This window comes from Brachycentrus maculatus, unplaced genomic scaffold (genome assembly GCF_059751285.1).
Source record: "Brachycentrus maculatus isolate JH-2025_06_01 unplaced genomic scaffold, ASM5975128v1 h1tg000011l, whole genome shotgun sequence".
Taxonomy (NCBI): domain Eukaryota; kingdom Metazoa; phylum Arthropoda; class Insecta; order Trichoptera; family Brachycentridae; genus Brachycentrus; species Brachycentrus maculatus.
Genome location: NW_028280765.1, coordinates 1,407,501 through 1,430,421, shown reverse-complemented (window position 1 = coordinate 1,430,421; position 22,921 = coordinate 1,407,501). Strand labels below are relative to the sequence as shown.

General features: G+C 29.1%; 1 protein-coding gene across 1 annotated transcript in view; it reads right to left on the bottom strand.

Moving 5' to 3' along the window:
* The window catches only part of Ac76E (adenylate cyclase type 2 Ac76E), a 226,135-nt gene that overhangs the window by 149,136 nt on the left and 54,078 nt on the right, over positions 1-22,921 (bottom strand). The window contains exons 3-4 of the mRNA XM_088262602.1: positions 7,658-7,867; positions 5,343-5,471 (exon numbers count right to left, since the gene is read on the bottom strand). Coding sequence (XP_088118728.1) covers positions 5,343-5,471; positions 7,658-7,867 — 339 coding nt within the window. The remainder of the gene's footprint in view (positions 1-5,342; positions 5,472-7,657; positions 7,868-22,921) is intronic.

Below are 22,921 nucleotides of genomic sequence, written 5' to 3'. Positions count from 1 at the left end.
AAGGAGGTTGGCACTTGATACTAGACAAAGACTTTATAAAGAACATCATTAAAGAAAATGATGTAGGAAGTAGAGGCATAATCTGGAGCAAACTAACAAAGGTTATTAATGGTTATAGAAAACACGATTTTAACAAATAATCGGTGAACTTTTGGAAAAAATGATTTGTATTTCTCATAGAATACAAATAAATGAAATATGTAATACTTGTAAAATACCACTTTTTGAGTATATTTATGTAAATAATGGATTTGAAAAATTACAGAGTTTCTCATCTGTAGGTGAAAATACAAACAGTTTACATTTTTACATTTTGTTGAGATCATCTGTAGTTCTTGTTAATTCCTTGAATGTTTTTCGCAGATACTTTATAGCACATTTTATAAACTTTATAAAATGAAACTAGAACTTTGTTTTTAATCACTTTTTCACTGGAACTTTTCTCCAACCGGTTTTGACAAGAAACTTCTAATCATCAAGGATCCCAGGATGACAAGGTTCATGTCGAAACCGGTAGGAGAAAAGAACCAATAACAAAAGTAGTCAAAACCAAAATTCTAGTTTTATTTTATAAAATGTATTTCGCTATGAACTATTGAATTGATTGTTTTCTATAAATTTTTTCTCTTTTATGATATTTGCTTGTACTTCACGAAAAATTTAAAACTAACTTAATTTATGGACGTTCAATTACACTTTCATGCGTTGTTTTAATTTTACTTGTGCAAGGTATCGATAAAAAACTGTTCATTTAATTATTTTTTTGAAACGTTTTTTCTCCTTTTGATCCTTATCCACACTCGATAGTTTATAGCACACCACAACAGATTTATACAGTTTTAAATAACATAAAGGCAAGATAATCCGTTTGATCCGCACTCAATAGTTTAAAGGACACCACAACAGATTTATACAGTTTTAAATAACACGAAGGTAAGCTTATCCAGCTTTCCGCATCAAGTACAAGTTCAGAGTAAAATTAAATTAACCTGAGTGTTTTTTTAAATGAATTGTGAGAAAAAAACTGGCGGAGTTATACTACTGACTGAGTGCTCGACTCAAATTTGAAATTTAAAAGTGAAACTTGGATTCGTAAAAAAGATGAAGAAAGCTGAGTAAACGTTATTGAATTGTGATCAATAAGACGAACGTGTGGAAGAATGAACGTGTTAGATAGATAAAAAGTAAAATATTATAATTGAATGTAGGACTAAGATTTGTTTATTTTTTAAAAATGTTTTTTAAAAGCCTCTCTACGATGGTTCGCAAATGTGGAACAAATGGATGATAAGATAATATCTCATAAATTATTTTTGTGATTGTTTTTTTCTTACCCATCTAGCAGTAATGTCTTTCACTTCAAGATCCCTCACTTACGTCATCTATATAACCCAAACAATTCCTCACCTTTATCGAAAATCTAAAATGCAAAACGGATCACCTTGTCTTTATATGATTGACAATTAATATAATACCATAGCGATCCGATATGGTTTTCTATGCACTATTTGATGCAAATTTTATTTAATTTCTTTTCTTTCTAGACAAACAGGTACTTTCAACACAATTTATCCTTCTGAAAGTCCTGCAAGTACTTTTTGATTCAATAAAGTTCGTTCAAGTCGACTCATTACATCCTTTATGTTCCTCGTGACCCAAAGTCAAAGAGCAAATACCAAAAAAGAATGGGAAATAGCAAAGGAAGCGAGAGCAAAAAGAGTAAGAGCCGGAAGACGCTAAGAAGTGAGGCATAGATGCATCAAAGCCTTCCCTTAGGGAATGGAACTGCGAAGGATAGAACATTCATTCTACAATATAATAAACTTCAATGCTGCAATAACCGATTCAATTACAGCGTATTTATTTTATAGCTTTACTTCTTGCATTTATGAAATGTATTTTAAAAGGCTTTAAAATAATCAGTGGATTGATAATAATAAATTCATTTGAATCACAAATAAATTTTATTTTTTTCAAATACAAGGGTTTTTTTAATTAATCTTAAAATATGATTTTCATTATTATTTTTAACATCATATTGAGGGCATACTAGTTAAATGTATTTAGGAATATAAACATATTCCTGGATAATGGTGTTAAAAGTCAAAATGTTTATTCTTATGTCAAGAGTGTACAATGTAAGAATGTTTATAATCTTGACATTCTTACACACTTTTCTTTTATTTTATGGAAATTATTACTTTTTAATTTCATTAAATATATTTCTGGGTAAAAACATTCATAATATAACCAAAAGTACACTCTTTACGATGAATAAGCCATAATTTCATTAAAATAAAAGGGTAGTATGTTAATACCTATTTTTTTTCTTTTTAAAACATCATTATCCCAGAACTATATATATATATATATATATATATATATATATATATATATATATATATATATATATATATATATATATATATATATATATATATATATATATATATATATATATATATAAATATATATATATATATATATATATATATATAAATATAAATATATATATATATATATATATATATATATATATATATATATATATATATATATATATATATATATATATATATATATTATATATATATATATATATATATATATATATATATATATATATATATATATATTTATATATAAATATATATATATATATATATATATATATATATATATATATATATATATATATATATATATATATATATATATATATATATATATATATATATATATATATATATATATATATACATACTAACCTAAAAAAACACTACAACTGACGTTATCGCAATGACAGCAACACCAGCAATTTAACCAGCGACAACAACTAATGCCATAATGATTAAAGAAAACACTTGTTTTTTACCACTATAGTTTTATTAAAGACTACATGTTTCAGAAGTTAAAGTTCCATCATTCAGGTCTGTATAATAACTTGAATGATGGAAGTTTAACTACTGAAACATGTAGTCTTTAATAAAACTCAAGTGGTAAAAAACAAGTGTTTTCTTTAATCATTGTAACATGTCTTACCACAAAGTTAATGCCGAAACAATAAATAAAAGTAATGGCATATCTACAAAATCCTTTTTTTAAAGTGAGATTATGTAATCGATAGACCTACATTAAATTATTCAAAATATTATCCCTTCTCAAATATGTAAGGTTTTAAACTCAGCGCAAAAGCTTTATATATTTCAAATAGAAGTTAATTAATTCATTATCTCTGGCGCTGTTATGAGGAATATTATATAACAAAAGTTTCAATTTTATTAATATTCCTGAAGACAGCTCAATCACCGCGTGTTGTATTTCTCACACATCTTGATGAAGTGTTTAAGGAGTTAATTCTATAATGTGTAATTAAACCCATCTACATTACGCTCCTATGTTATTCTGAGCCGTGCTCTTGAGTAAATTAAATTATTTTGGATACAATGCCTATTGTTGTACAAGCCACTGATTACGAAGTATTTTAGCTCACACGACTAAACAAGTCATTTGGAGGGTAGAGCGAAAATATGTTTGTTCAATTTTACCTTAAGCTTAATTAAACTTTGAATGCTTTGCTAGAAAAAAGGTTATAATTTAAAAATCGACTTAAAAACAGCGGAGATTTGAAACGAAGCATAAAAATTTATACGAACATACATTATTTAAAAATCTAATGTATGAAGTTATTTTTTTAATTTGTAGGATAAATAACCACTCACAATCAAAGTTTGTACCATTGTAAAAGCATTAATAATAATAATAAAACCCTGACCTTGACCAGTAAATATAAGTATATTTTTGGGTTGTTTGGAAGATATTACTTCTTAGCAATAAAACCGTCAATATGCACAAAAGTTTTAAATGAAAAAAAAAATACAATCTATTTTGGGGGTTGGGTAAAAGAATGATATAATATGCTTAAAAGAATACATAGGAATCCCACCTGAATAATAAAATTATATGATATATATGAAAAAAAAATATTTTTCCTAATTTATCACCCCATTATATTGTCGAAGAGATAAAGTCATTATAATAATTATAATAAAACCCTTATCCGCACCCCAATGGTGCATAGGGCACTGTGTCATAAAAAACACACTGTTATCTTGATCGTTTACACATGAAGGAAAGGTGATCAGCCCTCGGCTTCAGGTACCAGTCCATGGTAATATTGAATGAATATTACAGTGAAAAAATCACTTATATTTATTTTAACTCCCTTGGGAATTGAACCCGGGACCTCCAGAACGGTAGCCGAGCGTGCTGACCATTACACTACGGAGGCGGACAAAAGCATTAGAGCTTGTTTTATTTTCATTCAACCTTTCTCAGTGCTTATGATTAGTTGAATATCTCTAACGTTATTTTGTATTGATTTAGCTTTAATTTTGTGGAATAAGATAATGAATTAAGTATATATTTTTAAAATATTGTATAAGACAATTGTTACTTTACAAAACACAGACTTGAATTTCGTATTACAAATTAAATAATAAATTATTCAATGATCTAGATTCAATATCACTATCAATATATTTACCATCAACTTAAGAATGATGGTTTTAATATAAAAATACAACACTTGATAAGACCACTTTTGCTTTTAATAATGTAAACACGACTAGTTTTGAGAACTACACATGTTCTCATCAGTAGGTGAACATACAAATACTTTGCATTAATAAACTCAAAAAATTGGTTTATACGAGTGTTTTGTTTTTATATCTGAAAAATCTCTAACGCCATGTATTTTAAGCGCAATTTTTTATTTATGCGTCGTTTTGTTACTAAAGTTACTATAAGGGTCTGTGTCAATTACTCTTCAAGAAAAAGCAGTTCTGAGATGTTTATGCAAAATTGCAGTGGTCGGTCACATGATGTATGTAGCACTGAATAACGATCCCAAGCGAAATGATATTTTAGATGTAATTAAGGGGATATTCGCAAACTCAGCATTCAATCACCGGCCGACCACCGGAGAAGTCACACGTCTCTTCACGCCCGTTTTTTTTTTTAAAGAATGTATATTGATTATTGTTTTTTTACCTTTCAATAACTCTTTTATTTTCAAAACCTTATAATTATTTCGAAAAAAACTTACTTTTTCTTGGTGACTTGGTATTTTGAGAAAAAAATCAATTTCGCAAATTATTACCTGGATTAAGAGAAAATTAAGTAAAGACTTAACGAATACTGGGCCTTAATGATGGTGAATGCAAACGCAAAAAACGATTTTTGGCGATTTTACAAAATTTTCACGGCCATTTAATAATAGGAAAAAAACTCGTTAATTAAATAATCTTTCATTATTTCATTGTAACAATTTAGATTCTCACCTGTTGATAGAAAAGAGGTTCATTCTTCTGAAAACCCACCCCGAATGCAAGAGCGAGATGGGCTGCAGAGAGAAGAGCAGCTATCACGAGGGCGACAGAGCGAGACACTGGTAGCATCGTGTGCACAGCCTGAAATATTTTATACATTAATACAAAACATTCATAAAGGACAGAGGTGTGAATACTATATTTGCCATTGTTTAATTTGCTGTAAAGCCTTTGTGAACTTCGTCCGTCTTGATTATCCATTGTCGATCATTTATCTAGATGTCAAGTATTATATTATGTAGCGAACAAGAATGAAACATGTCCAAAAATCCTCACATCCATCATAATTCCAATGTTTAAAATATTTTTTAAAACATTCATATCATTTTTTGACATTTTATCAAAGATAAAGAAGAATATAGAAGTCTGGGCATTTTTCAAATATTAAATTACGGAAATGAGGTAAAAAAATATAATACACACTTTTTTAAGGTAAAATATCTTTTATTGTCGTTTCTGACACGCATACAGGGAACTTCTTTAGGGCGCCGTGGTACTAAAATTAAAATTTTACACCTATAAAGTTAGCCGAAATTTCAAGTATTATTATTTTGTACTTTTCATTTTGAGTAACCATGTAAAAATATGAAAATCTACTTAATTGTCTAATGAAAAAGAAATGTGTGTTTTTAGCACTGCTGGTTTTTTGTTATTTTTGAGGTAGCTCGCACTGATGTATCACCAACGGCTTCGGGCTGAAATAATGCTACTATTTTTTCAGTTATTAAAACAACTAAAAGTTCTGCCATTGTGCTTCACGTCAAATCGTAAACTGAACTTTTCTGTGAAGGCAAAGAGCTAAATGGATTTGTGGATTTCGTATACAATTTCCAATCCATTAAACTTCGGGATAGGAGTTAAGGGCTCTCTCCGGATGAGTGACTCTCTTCCCAAGTTCACTCATTTCAGATATTTCCATAAATAAGCCATATTTATTAATGCAATTTGCTCCAGAAAACTTTGTAACTAATAATTTAATTCAAGTAACTTTTTCTTCAATTTTGTAGTAAATAATATGGATCTTTTTTATTCAGTTTACAAATAGATTGCAAATATTTATATAAAATTCCTCAAGAAAAGCCGAACTGTTGACTGTCGTCAACAGACCTTCCACTTGAAAAGGGTTCGGTATTTTGTGTCCTAGCTTGGTTTATATTACCAATGCCCTTCACTATTTTTAACATATATGATACCACTTTTCGTGACAGCTCCTTATGAAATATCATAAATAGGTCCTCACCAACGCGCCTCCAGCTGTTATCCTTGAAAACTGAAAAGGGGGAAAAGCATCAACAGGTGAGGGACACATTGAGTTGTATGAAAAGCAACTCTTACTCAAGCACCGGATATTTATTTATTTAAACATGTTACATACATAAGTAACTTATATAATATTCCCGTTACTCATTTCGGGACACGGGATTAAGGTAAACAATACTGTTAAACTGATTAAAAAAGTAACAAACCAGAAATATTGGGTAAAATGTAAAGAGTTCAGTAAAAAGGCATATAAAAAAAACATAAGGTAAGAACCACGTTTAAGGGGAAAAAAGAGAAAATATAACTAAAATATAACCAACATGCTCCAGCCCTAGAAGACTGAAAAGAAGGCGCAATAATACGACAGCTTCCCTTTCTTCCTTTCAGACTAAGACGATTGACGACGTTTTTCTTTAAAAAAAATTATAAGCGCCCTTGAGGTAGTTTTTTACGAAAATGGAGCTATGTAAATCATCTAAAATGTTTAATTATTAATCACTAACATAAATATCTTTCCATAAAGTATTTTTTCAGTTCTTTTATTTTAGATCCCTGTCTGTGTTCTATTTTACATACATCAGGCTGTTGAAGAATGAGAAGTACTAGACATGTCGCTCATTCCTTTCAAGAACGTCATAAATCAAAAAAAAAAATCAGGAGAACGTTTTTAAAATTGAAAAATATAATTCAATGTATTAAAAATAAATATCAAGTCACTTATTAATAATTTTCTGTGCAACAGATCTTTTTAGGTAAAACCTGAAGGTTTTTTCTTCATTTGTAAAATATTTAGTATATTAAAAAAATAATTAAACCAAACCTTTCTTCAAAATGCAAGAACAACACTTTCTGCCCTGTAGCGGGTAGATATTAAGTTAAAAATATGCCGCTTTTGCTGGGACATAGTACGTTTTCTGGACATTCCGAAAACACACACAACAGAAAATTGTCGAATTTTGATTTATGGCGTTCTTTAAAGGAGTGAGCGATGTATGGTATTTTCTTACCACTATAAGGGCGAACAGGGGTAGAGGCGCGTGACTGGATGCCAGTAGCAGCGCGGCCGCCCCCAGAGCGGTGGCAGTGAGTAGCGCCGCAATCAGCGCCGCCAACTCGCTCTCCAGCCAGGCGGGAAGCCGAGAGGCGCACAGCACGACCGCTATTATCCCCGACACACCAACCAACGTGGCCACGGATGTAGTCTTCAACTGCAGCTCCTGAAAAAAAGTTGAAAATATCTATAAAAAATCAATCATATATCAACTTAAAGAAAACAAGCACTCAAAACTCGAAACAATCATATCCTAAAGATGTAAAATTAATTTTAAAATCCCCAAATACACCACAAGACAGTAGGTACCAATAAAATTACTTATACCCTTTAAAAAATATAAATATAAAAAGACACAAACACTCTAAGAAAGAAACTTAAGAAACACTATAAACATATCCAGACCATTTTGTTGTTATTTTTTACAATATAATATTAAAAAATAATATGATAAATAACTCCTATAATTGAAGATTATCCAGATTTGTGAACAAGTATTTGAACACACTCAAAATGTTGTTAAAATATAGACTATATTACGCACAAAAAAAACTAAACAAGATAACCCCCTCTCCAAACACAAGAGCTAATTTCTTTTTTGGGAAGGAAGGTTTTTAAGGAAATGATGTTAACTGAGAAACGTCGTGATGGTTAGTAAGTTATTAGAAATAAATATTTATACATTTTTCGAAAAACAACATTTACATTTTATCATTGAAAGTTTATTATTTTGTCCGTTATTCAAATTATTATTATGATATTTAGAAACCTTTATTTATCTCATTTACAATTTTTTTGATATCAGTAAATATTTACGTTAAAACGTTTCGAATACGCTGTTATATTTATGACTCTTAAATAGTATTACAAAATCGAGAATTATTAGAAATCACTCAGAATTTTCAATAACCCTAAATATTTTTTGGACTTTTATTAGAATGATTTAAACCAATATTGGCACCCAATGGTGCATAAGGCATGGACCCTCACGAAGTGTCATATATTAGATGTTCGATAATTGACGCGAGTGAAAGAGCTTACGATAAAGAATGTTTTATGTTGAAGAAAATTAATGGAATATAAAGGATATATTAGGTACTATCAAATAAGAAAAGAAAGAGGAAACAAATCGCAAAAGTTAGAAAACTTATAACAACTTTTGAAAGTTTTGACAAGCTACTTCCAATGCGTACAAGTTTTGTGACAAAAAGGGATCGGTTTATTAGATTAGGTAGGTTCATTGATATTATTAATCGATTCCTCAACGAAGTTAAATTACTAACTCGGATTATTTCTTAATCTATATTTGGTATGCCTATCAAGTAAATCCCGTAAATGGATTGATAAAACCAAAAATTTTGTACTTTAAACGTAAATTAGAAATTTTTGAATTCGTTGTATCTTAAAACAATAATGAAAAAACACTACCAAATTACCAAATATTTTTGACGCTATTAACCTAAATATTTTTTATATACATCTTATTTGCGGGTAGTTTTTTCATCAATCTCGACAGTAATTAGTATAATAATTAGAATCGTATACTAATCACAAGCAACCTAATCACAAGTTACCGTAAACTCAACTCCGATCCGTACAATATTTTTTGGCGTATCTCGCACCAACAAAAGTAAGCAAATAGAACGCTCATAAGCGTGCCGCTCTCAACCAACAGTATGTTAAAGACGGTTTGAAGCGTTTCCCACAAACTATTTGTCAAAATGATATTAATCACATTAAATCATATAAAACAGAAAAAAGTGTAAAACTAATAAGAAATATTTTTGAAAAAATTATTAAGAAAATGTGTTATAATTTTTAAAATGAATCTCTAATTACATTTTTCTGCACTAGTCAATAAGTGTAAAAATATATTCTAAGGAAGCAGATTATTATTTCAGACCGATAAAATCCATATTACACCTAATGGCAATGAATGAATGAATAAAGCACCTGAGTGTTACAAATCTTTTGTCGAACACAAAAATACATCACAATTATTTTAAAGCACTCAATAGCTTAAGGCTTTTTAAAGACTGATTTTCTTTATAATTTTGTAATATAAGATACGCAAGTCTTTCAGAAATCTAAAATACATTGAAGTATTCATAAAATATAGGCTCGTTATATTATTACGAGTATTATTTTTTGACATCTCATCAAAGATGAAGGAGAATATGGAAGTCTGGGCATTTACGGGGCTTACGACCGTCATAGGCTGGTTTAAGTGATCACTTTACACACGTGTAACATTCACCAATTCTACCCATTATTGACAACCACACTACTCAAATTCTTGGAAGTTCTATATATATGAACCAATTTAGAAACCTTGTTCGTGAATCACTAAAACTTCACTACAGACATCTATTGGTGAGATGTAAAGAAGCTTTTTATTAAGCAGAAACTCTTATATTAGTATGTGAGATCCGAATCCCGGATTATAATCACACACATGAGAAACGCCAGAAAATACCATTTTCATTTTTATTATTAAGCTTATAATTTGACCAGATAATTTATTTACAACATTTTGAGTGTGTCCAAATACTTGTTCACAAAATCTGGATTATCTCCAATTACAGGAGTTATTTTCATATTAATATAATATGAAATTATAATATGAAAATAACTCCCGTAATTGGAGATAATCCAGATTTTGTGAACAAGTATTTGAACACACTCAAAATGTTGTATTACGAGTATTTTTAAATAACATCATAACGAACGAAATTGAATATTATAACGAATAATATCAATTCATATAAGAACGAAATCTACAGTAGCTTTTCTTCAGCTATTCAATTTGTATAAACCCTTTATTTAGATTTAAAATGTTTTTGTCTAATTTAAGTTCGTACCTGACTTGTTGATGTTTTCACAAACGGCGACCAAGCCGATTATAATCTCATCCCATCATCCCGGCTTATACTATCCGACCGCTTTCAAATCCTTTTATTTTGCTTTTTTTTAATCCTGTCCAGAACGCACTATTGTATCAACAGCAAACAGGTGTCCCTTATCGATAAAATTTTCGTCGAGGGTCTATTTTTCCGTGTGACCTAGTTTGTGCGTGCTTTTTTCATTGGGAAATTAGGGTAGGTACATCAAAACTAAAGTCACCATATGTTAACGACGCCACAAAAGCGAAAGTATCGCTTATGTTGGATGTTATAAATTTTATATTAAACATCTTCTTCTTCTTTTTTCTTACTCTTATCCACACCAATGGTGCATAGGGCACTGCATCGTATTTACTCAGTGTTATCCTGAAGATAACTTAAATGAAGGCAAGATGACCATTCCTGCGCTTCATATACCAGTCCAGGGTAATATTAAATAAATACCAGCGTGAAACATCACTAGTATTTATTTTGACCCCCCCCCCCTCTGGAAATTAAACCCGGGGCCTCAAAACGGTAGCTAAACGTGCTAAACGTTACGCTAAGGAGGATGCCATTAAATCAAAAATGTGGTTTTAAATATTAAATACATGTGTTTTTTTTACTCTACCTTTTTGTAGTGTTCAAAATATTTTATTAATACAATCTAAAAAACTATAGTAGACCCTTGCTTTACAAATGAAATCATGAATAATTAACACTCTTATCATGGTATTTTTTTCCATGTTTTAGAGCATACTTTTATTATTCACAAGTCGATTAAACCGCTTTATGATGGTGGTCAGATGTACACTGCACAAATAAATAACGACACAATATACGCAACAACGAGGTATTTAATTATTTGGGCATACAGTACATCGTAAAATATTAATACCGTCAATGTATACACAATATGGCCCGTGTCCTGTAGGTTTCATACAAGCGTGTGGTGCCTCCCTAGCAGATCACTCCGCGGGCTGACCACACTCTCATTATAGCTCACAGAAAGTATAAATACGACGTGTGAACATTAAAGAGGAAACCCACTCACAATAAGATCTTCACTCACAATAACATCTGTCGTTTTCGAAACTAGTTGTAAATAAAAATAAAACTCATTAAAGTGGTATATTTAAGTGTTTAATTTTAATAAAGTAACTATTTTTGTTATTTTTTGACATCTCATCAAAGATGTAGAATTGGAATTGTAATTGGAGATAATCCAGATTTTGTGAACAAGTATTTGGACACACTCAAAATGTTGTAACTATTTTTGTTAATGTAATGTAATGTTTATTATTGTTTTGTAACTATTTTTTTATAATATACTTTTTAAATGTAAAGCTATACAATTCCCGAACAAATGAAATTGTTGGCAATCGCTTATTAATTTCCATAAGACTACAATTCCAAATTTCGCCTAATAATTCATAACACACAAACACATTTATGTGTATCACAAATGTGATTATGGCAATCAAACCACACACTTTGTGGTTTGATAGCGTCGCTACCTTGCCTTGGCGCTAAACGGTTACTATATTTCTTATCTCTTTCATACTTAAATTAAGTACGTAATTAATATAATTTATCTTGCTTCGAGTTTTCAGTTTCAATTATTATTCAGTTTCAATGATTAAAGAAAACACTTGTTTTTACCACTTGAGTTTTATTAAAGACTACATCTGTTAAAATTCTTCACCTTTGCTTTCCATTTTTCCTTTGTTTTCAAACTCCGCCCCTAGACTAACCCCTCCCCCTAACTTTACCCTCTCCTTATTTATAGAACAATTTTATATTTTACATTTTAATTATCATACAGACCTGAATGATGGAAGTTTAACATCCGAAACATGTAGTCTTTAATATAACTCAAATGGTTTAAAACAAGTGTTTTCTTTAATCATTGTTACGTGTCTTACCACAAAGTTAATGCCGAAACAATAAATAAAATACTAAAACGTTTCACTGCCTACACCCCGGTACACTAGAAAATTTGGTGGTGGTTTCACAAACTTGTATTTATTTATGTTGGCAATAACTGGGAGATTAAAAGCTTTTAAATGTAAATTCACAGTAAAATCGCCATACCATTTTGTTCACTATTTATAAAAATTTCGCAAATTAGTTCATAAAAAAATGCTTTGCAAGAGAAGGTCTGTCAAGAAGTCTAGATGCTTCTGAATCAGATCTGAGAATGAGGTGGGACACGTTTCAATATATTTGAATAAATACACTTAATTTATGTATTTAAGACTTCGCAGATAAAGGCATCATAACTATGTTAGAAAGGAAATGGAGGAGGAATAGTATACGGTATTAGGAAAATAGGAGCAGTGCATGTTGCATACCCACAGTCCTATTTTTTTTTGTTATTTATACACATTAATACGTACAAGGGCCCTAAGGAAAAAATATTCTAATAATTTTATTATATTTTTTGTAGTGCTGTTGATTTCTCTCAACAATTAAAATTAAATGAATAATTATTATTACATTAGAAATTTAATGTTCAGTTGAGGTAAAATCACTTAAAATAACTTGGAAATAATTTCCTCAAGAATAATAATCATTCAGGTGTAAATGGGATAATTTCGTTAGTTGGTTCATTAATATTAAATTCTTAAAAAAGACTTCATTAACTTCTTGAAAGTTAGGTTGAATGAAAAGATCAAAAAAAATCTACAAGGAAAAGATTTAAAACGCAATCTTAACAGGGAAGAGAATCTCCAGATTAAGACACTTAATTCTAATAAGGACTTTTAAAGATAAAAGTGAGTAATGAACTCCTTCAAAAAATGACAAAATGTCAAATAAAATGTCAGCATAATTGACGTGAATTTTTCTTTTGAATCGTGTGACGAAATGAAAATAAATTTCGTGCCGGGACAAGAGTACATCTCAAATCCTGTGAGCCTCAAATATGTTATTAAATTTGCCAAATACAAAATTGAATTTATTGATGACGTATTCAAGTCAACCCGTTGACTACAGATGAGTTATTTTTAGCTTCCCAACCAATCCTCCTACTAGTAAATGTTAAAACTACTCTTATTGAACAAATATCATCATTTGTACCTCGTTATTTCTAGGAAAAAATCCTGAATTTTATTATTTAGCTCAGAGGTAGAATATTCTGTAAATCGATAAACTTTGTATAACTGTGTGTGGGAGATGATGTATTATATATAATATATTGATTTATATTCATCAAAAGTTGACATTTCATCGTTCGATTTTAATATAATAAATTAAATGTTGACATTTAGAATATGAATAACTTCTAAAATTATCACCACCTTTACCATTTATGGTTCAAATCAGACATATTCAACCATGTTTTAGTAAGCCACATACATACAAACTATATTGGATTTGATGGGAACACTCACATGTGCTATGTATTACGCAGGTAAAGCATAGTGCAGAATATATTTTATCACGCCGCTTTCCCGTAAGAGTAGGCAGAGAGAATAGAACGCCACACCACTCTGTTTTTGCAAACATTCTTCGCCTCTTCTAAGTTCACGCATCTCCTCATACATACCCGCCGATTATTTCGACTCCAAACCTGACCGCTTTTATGTATTTAACATACCTGATCGTCTCAAGTTTTCCTCAGTCTTCCTCTGCTTCTTTTTCAAACTATATTCGCTTCATCAATTTGTTTTACCGTTCTTTCCTCACTCATTCGTTCCACATGTCCAAACCATCTATATTTTATAATATTATAAACGTAATAATGAAATCCTAAACACATTTGATACATTTAAGCGTTTATTTAAGAGAAGTGTATTTTTATGCATTAGTTATCAGCTTCCATAGTGTAGTGGTTGGCACATTTATCTACCATGATAGACGTCCCAGGTTTGACGCCCAGGAGGTTAAAATAGAATGTTTTTCTCTCTCATATTTTTTTAATGCTGTCCTAAACTGGTATCCGCATCAAGACTGTTCACCTTACATTTATACCGCCTTCGCAGTGTTATGGTTATCACGCTCGGCTACCGTACAGGAGGTTCCGGGTTCAATTCCCAGGGAAGGGGTCAAATAAATATAAGTGAATTTTTCACTCTGATATTTACTCAATATTAATCTAGACTGATACCCAAAGCTGAGGGTTGATCACCTTTCCTCCATGTGTTAGCGATCAAGTTTTTAGGATACATGTAATATTTTGTATCAAGTGCAAAGGAATGCAAATTCTTAAGTTGAGTTTACCGACAGACCGATTGAAAGGGTTAAAAATCCCTCATGATTCCTCACAATAGAAATACGAAAAGTGTTTTATAATTTGGTAACCTCGAATGAAGGTACATTCATTTTTTCACAGTCGTTTTTATTTTATTGTGCAATAATAGCGTAATAAATTTAATTTAAAATATCTTTTTTATATTGAAGTACGTTTAACGACTAGATTTTTTTAACAAAAGTATTATTAAAAAATCTATTGGTATATTTTTTGTTAATTACCTATAAAATTACTGTTTCAAATCACTTAATTTCATAATAGATGTTTTGAGGTTGTTTAATTTTGAAGTATGTATTTATTATTTTACCCCTATCCGTACTCAGTGGTGCATAGGGTACCGCGTTGGTGCGACGCAGTATCAATTTTATTTTCAAATTCATGAAGACAAAGAAATCATTTCTATACTCTAATCAAGTTATGAAAGTATGAATACTATATACATGGTGGTAAATGTGAAAAATACCTTAATTGTCAAAAAACATGACATATCAAAAAATGTTACGAAAAATGAGGCACTTTAAATAAGTTTGCCTGCCAATAAAAATGTAATCTTTTTTTGGAAAAAAGTTTTTAATGAAGTAAAATGTAAGAAAAACTTTAGGGTAAAAAAGAAGTTCTTTATCTACATTTAAGGGTTAAAAGAAATGTTGAAAGCAGTAAAAAAGGTGTTTATGAACTTTTGACAAAGGACTATTAAATTTGAAGATTTTTCATAATATCGTAAGTTTGTCAACTTTTAAATTCATATTACTTTTTCAAGTGTCATTATTATTGAAAAATACTTGGTACTCGTTTTTAATATAAAGAATATTAATAAAGATTTTAATATTGCAAATTTATAGTTTGCATAGAGCTTTTTATTCACATCCTTCTTTGATACTGAAATTTGAAAGCAACTACTTTTTTTTTATTTAAATGTAAACAGATACGCATTATTGTGGAAAATAAAAAATCGTAAACTATCCATCGCATGATTATCTATATGTTTAAGGGAAAGACGAGAGAAATCTCTCTTAATAATATTATATGAGTGATGAATCTGTCGATATCCGATGAGAAAGTAATTAAGTTAGTTGGACTAACCCTAAGACTGACACGGGGATAAATGGATTAATTCGGAAATAATTCAATAGAATTTTGTGATTCGAAAACGTCACAGGTCAGCCTACTCCGATTTAACCTTCAGGAGAAAATACATAATTTTTTTAAATGTTTATCATTTTATAAAATTAAATATTTATTATAATTAATATTTGAAGTACTAACTTTGTGATTTTCCATTTTATAATTAAACTGTAACTCTGTTTTAAAATCACTATGAATATTTTATTTTAACTTAATTATAATGTCTAACGGTCTCGAAGCTAACCGCTTCTTTATCAAGACTGCAGTCTTGATAAAGAAACGGTTAGCTTTGAAACCGGTAGACATTATAATTAAGTTAAAATAAAATATTTATAGTGATTTTAAAACAAAGTTAAATTTTAATTATTGAATATTTATTATTTCTTTTTATTATTTGAAATTAACACTTGAGTTTTACTCACTAAAATAGACTTTTAAAATACAAAAAGCGAAAATTTATACAAATAAAGAAACAAAGGATATTATCAAACTGTAAGTACGTATATGATAATATGCGTAAATTATTGAAAGCGCCGAGACAAAAATGGCTGTCAATCAAAAACGGGGAGTGATAAATGTGTCGGGTTGTGGTCCCGTGGTCAGTGTCACGGACTCTTAAGTCAGAGTTTCTCGGTTCGAACCCACTCTACCACGATTTGATACCTATTTTTTATAATGAGCCGCTTAGGCTTACAGAAATAATATGAAATTGAAATATTTGTGTAAATAATAAAAACACAAATATTTCTCTTTTTTTTATTAATATTAAATTACTAACATTATCCACCTCCGTAGTGAAATGATATCCACCGAGATACAGGCCCGGGTTCGATTCCTGGTAAGAGGTCAAAATAAATATTGGTGATTTTTCACTAATATATTTATATAATATTACCCGGTCTGAAGCGCAGGAATGATATCAACTCGCTTCCATGTAAGTAACGACCAAGATATAACTACGTCAATTATCACGCAGTGTTCTATGCACCATTATGTTCGGATAAGAATAAGAAGGACAAAATGAGGCCATTACTTTTTTTTCAGTATGTCTGGAGACACACACAGACAACTTATCACCTTTTACAAATGATTTACGAAAAACCAAAAAAAAAAAGTTATCTGAATCTTAAAAATCGTGAATGCAAGGTTAGTTGTCCTGCGCTTAGGTACCATTCTAGGGTGATTTATTTTATGTTATAATTCATTGTAATTCAAATATAGTTTATAGCCTTCACTAAGTCGGTTACTCTGAACAAAAAAAACCTTATGGTTGGACGTGTGAACTATTTACCTGCACTACTCCATCAATCATAGATTTTTGGCAGCGCATCCGAAACTAAATAAACGAGATCATAAGACAGCAGGATAGATACAGTCCCCGATGTACCCACTGTGGTTGTTCTTTAAAAACCCCTTAAATTGATGCCTTCTGCTGTTTTTTTTATCATTTGTGTATTTTTATTTTCGTTAACAAGTAGTTTTGATTTCATTATATAATTTAATGAATGTAACAATCGTTTCATAAGCAAAGATTTGGTTGAGAGTATTATATTACAAATCCGACACGAAACCTTTTACTAGTGGTTTGAGAGTTATCAAAGAAACTAACACATACTCGACTTTTCCTGCAGCTTTCTCTCTCGAATAAGGGGTACGTACCTACATCTATTTCAGTAAATTCGCAAGGGAGAGATTCATAAAGTAATGAAGTGATATAAATCCTCTGAGGGACGATACTCAGTCAAATTAATGCTCAAACCTCAATCGATGTTATATCAAAGTTATCAATTTATCGAGAACCGCTTTCCTTTGAATCAAAATTCAGAGGCTTAATCAGATAGATACTTGATATTTTCCAAAATTTTCAAAATAATTATGTATTTTGTTTTATACGATGAATCTTAAAATAAAAGACTTGTTATATATATATATATATATATATATATATATATATATATATATATAAATATATATATATATATATATATATATATATATATATATATATATATATATATATATATATATATATATATATATATATATATATATATATATATATATATATATATATATATATATATATATATATATATATATATATATATATATATATATATATATATATATATATATATATATATATATATATATATATATATATATATATATATATATATATATATATATATATATATATATATATATATATATTAATATATATATATATATATTTATATATATATATTTATATATACATATATATTTATATATATATATATATATATATATATATATATATATATATATATATATATATATATATATATATTAATATATATATATATTTATATATATATATTTATATATACATATATATTTATATATATATATATATATATATATATATATATATATATATATATATATATATATATATATATATATATATATATATATATATATATTTATTTTAAAAAGAGGCTTGTCAATAGTAAGGGCTTAAACACCCATACCGATTGAATATAAATTAAATTTGAACGCCACGCCACCTGTCATAATATGTACTAATAAAACCAATACAGAGATTAGAGATAATGTTTCGTATTATTTTTGTGGTCAAACTTTTATAAATGGTTTTGGGGTGGACAACTCATTTTTATTTTACATAGATCGAATCAGGCTAGCAATTAGTAAAATACAATAATTTTAACGTGAAATATTTTTATGGTATTTTTGATATGAATGAATCCTAAGTGGAAAAAATTCCAGCATTCGCGAACAAATATTTGGACACACTTAAAAGGATTTTGTACTCTCAAAGCATCATGTGAAATAAAATTTGGGGAAAAATTACAAATGGACGATTTCCTAGAGTTATTATGAATGAACGTCAATTAGAGGTGAAAATATTCGACATAAAATATAAATAAATTTATAGAAGTTATACTCATTTGATATGAACACTTTTGAAATGGGAATTCTAAGTGTATCGAAAAACGTTGAAATTGGAAAATATATTTCAAATAAAAAATTGCAGAATTAAAAAAATAGTTAAAAGCAGTAAAAAAAAGTTATCTTATTCATACTAAAAAAAAAATCAAAATATGTATATGTTTGTACATACTTGTATATAATGATTCCCAATCACTCAAAAATGATTCCAAAATATTTCAGTGTCATTCGTCACTGAGAGATGAGTCGATTAAAATTACATAAAATTCTGAAATTTCATAACAATAATGTTTAAACATGTATTAAAGATTCAAAATATCAATTAACCACAATGTTTAATATTACTACTATTCACTACTGTGAGTTACGTAGAAGAAATAAAAATAGAATATTTTAGAAATTTAAAATAAATATTCATGTGAATCATCAGTTACAAAAAGTATGCAAATTTTTGTTGAATTTTAGATAACATCACAAGAAATGAATGGTCTTATTTTCGCACAAAGAAATATATATGTAAATCCATTAAATTATCTCTCCAAACAGATCTTAAACAACTTTTTTTTCATTGTGTACACAGTACTGTATAACCGAACAAAAACCAGAATCGTATAAAAAGAGCAATGGAAGAATAATATTTTATCTATTTTGACAAAAATATTTTTCGACTCTGTATTTTATAAAATACACAAACTGTGAAAGTCGGAATCAGTTTTATAGATTTTTTTTTTCAAATTATAATCAAGAGGATTATTTATCTCTAGCAAGATTAATCGAATGCTAGAATTGAGATCGGTTTTTAGCAATAAAACGGTAAATTCAAAAGTATGGTAATCTATTGAAAATGAAATATGAAAATTATTCATGTAGACTACATATTGGGCTCTGGGAGACAGAATTATCTCTGTCTTAACAAATAACCTGAAGCTTAGAATGTAAGTGCTTTACTTGAGTTCATACTGACATATACTAATAGAAAATATACTTTTCATTTTATTAATTTTTATAACATTTAGATTTTAAATACAAGAAAATTAATATCCTTTTTTAAATAAAACTTACATAAAACTTACAAAGCTTGTTAAACGTGTAAGCATTTACATTTTATAAGTCAGTTAAGTAGATTTTGTCCACCTTTATAGTGTAATCCTTTGATTACCATACTGGAGGTCTCAGGTTTGATTCCCAGGTGGTTCAAAAAAAATTGGATTATTTTTACTGTAACATTTATTTTTATTATCTTGGACTGGTACCTGAAGCATCATTTTACCTTCATATAATTAACGATCAACATAACATTGCATTAATTCTATATAGTGCTCTATGCTCCATGGGGTGCGATGAGTGTAAAAAGAAGAAAAAACAGATAAATAATTGAGATTGTTCACAAAATGTGATTTCAATAGCCACCATCTTTAAGACGTCATACTTCTACATGTTTGGAAACTAAAAAGTAGAATGAAAAAAAAAAAGTCACTGGAAAAATAGTTTTTTTATTGAGTAGACCACGTTGATAACGCCAATACAACCACATGTTGGTATAATATTCTTAGTCCGATCAAAATATGACTTCTTTTTACCCTAGTTCCTACCTAATACTAGCAGCGCTGATACTGATTGGATCAAAGTAATTGAATTAACTACATCTCATATGTTCTCAAATGCGAGAAGCCTTCAGGACGTAATATTTTATATATTATATCCCCTCAATAGATGTTAAACCAAGTCCTCGATACCTGAACATATCAATTACATATTTCATACGATAACGTTACAATAGTACGATAGCAAAGATTTTTCCAAAGGTAGGCTAGGCTATAAAGACATTAAAAACATGATCATATTCAGACACCAGATTTTTCACCCGATTAATGATTTATCAATATGTACAAATAATATAAAGTATGTATCGCATTTTATATAAAGAATAAGATAGAGTTCCAAGCATTCCAGGGCTTAGGACCTGGTATTTGGCTGGTTAAAAAAACCATAGATGCTTCCTCCCAGTTTGGGCAAACAAACGTCAACTATTATTAACAATATTAATATTTACTAAGTAAAAATTTAATTAAAAATGGATAGATTATACCACAAAGTGACTGCCGAATCAATTAACGAAAATATTAACATAGTTTATTATATCGGACATAGGATTTTCCTATCGGATGAGATGTCATTTTCAGTACCAGCATACCAGCGGCATTTGGCTGGCTTAAGCGATCACTTTATACATTTGTGTAATGCTGCAAACGGCAGGTCGTAAGCCCTGGTATGCTCAAACTTCCTTCATATAAAAAGGGAAAAATGATGCATGTTCAATATCAAATTGAGACAAAAAAAACTAATTTTTGGTTTTAGGACTATCTATTTTTAATAATTTCGTAAAATGATGACAGATTTATATTTTTTTAAATGATGAAAAGCGGAAGTGTATTTTATAAATACTCAGTGAAATTTTATAAATATTTTGTACAGCCTTAACTTTGTATCATTTTGGAGAGCACTCGTGAAATGAAATAAAAGGATAACAAGACAGTAATAAGAATGCCTAACAAATGAGAGGCATTCAAAGTTTTCGTATAAAATTAAAGAATTTTCTGAAACCTTGTGTTTATAATGGCAAAGAATTACAAAAACTCCAAAGAAATTTTCATAATCAGTACCGAGAAATTAGGAAAATATCAAAAGCTTTTGTTTTTTCATTTTCATAGAACTCCGTATTTTAAAATTTTGAGGCACTCTTATTTCAGGATTCCAAATTTTTTTACAGCATGAAACTGACCATTGCATGGGATCTACTTAAGTTACATGATAATATAAATTACTAAAAGAGGTTTGAAAAAAGATATTTTAATTTAGGGTTCAGATTCGTAAACGATTTAAGCTTTTTTACAAAAATCCTTCTTATATTGCATTGCCTTGAATATTAAAATTCCTTGTAGAATTTCCGTCGTCATAAAATAATATTTTTTAATAAGATGTTAAGAATAAATTTTTAGTACCTAAAGAAAATAAATATCACGTTTTCAATTTTTCATTAAATTTTTTGTTACGCAGTACAATGTACAAGTACAGTATAGATACAAATATGAACAAATAATTAGTTGGTTATATCGAAGATTTTGTGCTACCTAACTAAACATCGTGGCATTTCCCCGCAGGGGTGGCAGAGAGGAGAGCTCCCCACCCCAGTCTGTCTATCTTCACCTCTTCTACATTCATCATTTATCTTTATTTCGATTCCTGACAATTGCTGACTCTACGAAACTACAAGACCGTTTGTGTTAGAAGGGAGTATTCTTACCATATTGAATATTGAATAATAAAAGGGGCAATTTTGAAAGATTTTCAACAATTAATATTTTCTTAGATTTGCTGGAAGTTTTAGAAACAATAATCTGTTGTAAGTGATGTATTTTTATCTCATATTTTTAGAAATTCATATACATATAATTCAGATTCCTATCAACAGAGGATATTATGTATTACGTATTTGTATTAAAACTATTTACTACAAACTGTCAGCCTCTGTAGTGTAATGGTTAGCGTGTTTAACTACTGTGCTGGAGGCCCCGGGTTCGATTACCAAGGGGGGGGGGGGAGAAAATAAATATTAGTGATTTTACACTCTAGTATTTATTTAATATTACCCTGGATCGAGATAACAACGTCGATTCGATGCAGAGCCCTATGCACTATTGGGTGCGGATAAAGGTTAAAAGAAGAAGAAGAATTTAAATTGTTTTTTTACAATATTTACAACAAGAAAAAAGTTAATACCTTTAATGATTTAAAAACAAAGCTGGTTCAACTCAGACAGAATATAGCGATTCAATTTATAAATTATTTCAGTTTGAAAAGTCGTTTTTAAAATGGAATGACGCATGCATACACTGCGGTCGAATCATATTGGCCCACGATTGAGCTTTATGATAGAAATGGATTAAAAGTAATAGTAGTAAATATTACAATTTGTTTTTCGAATCACTATAACAAAGGATTC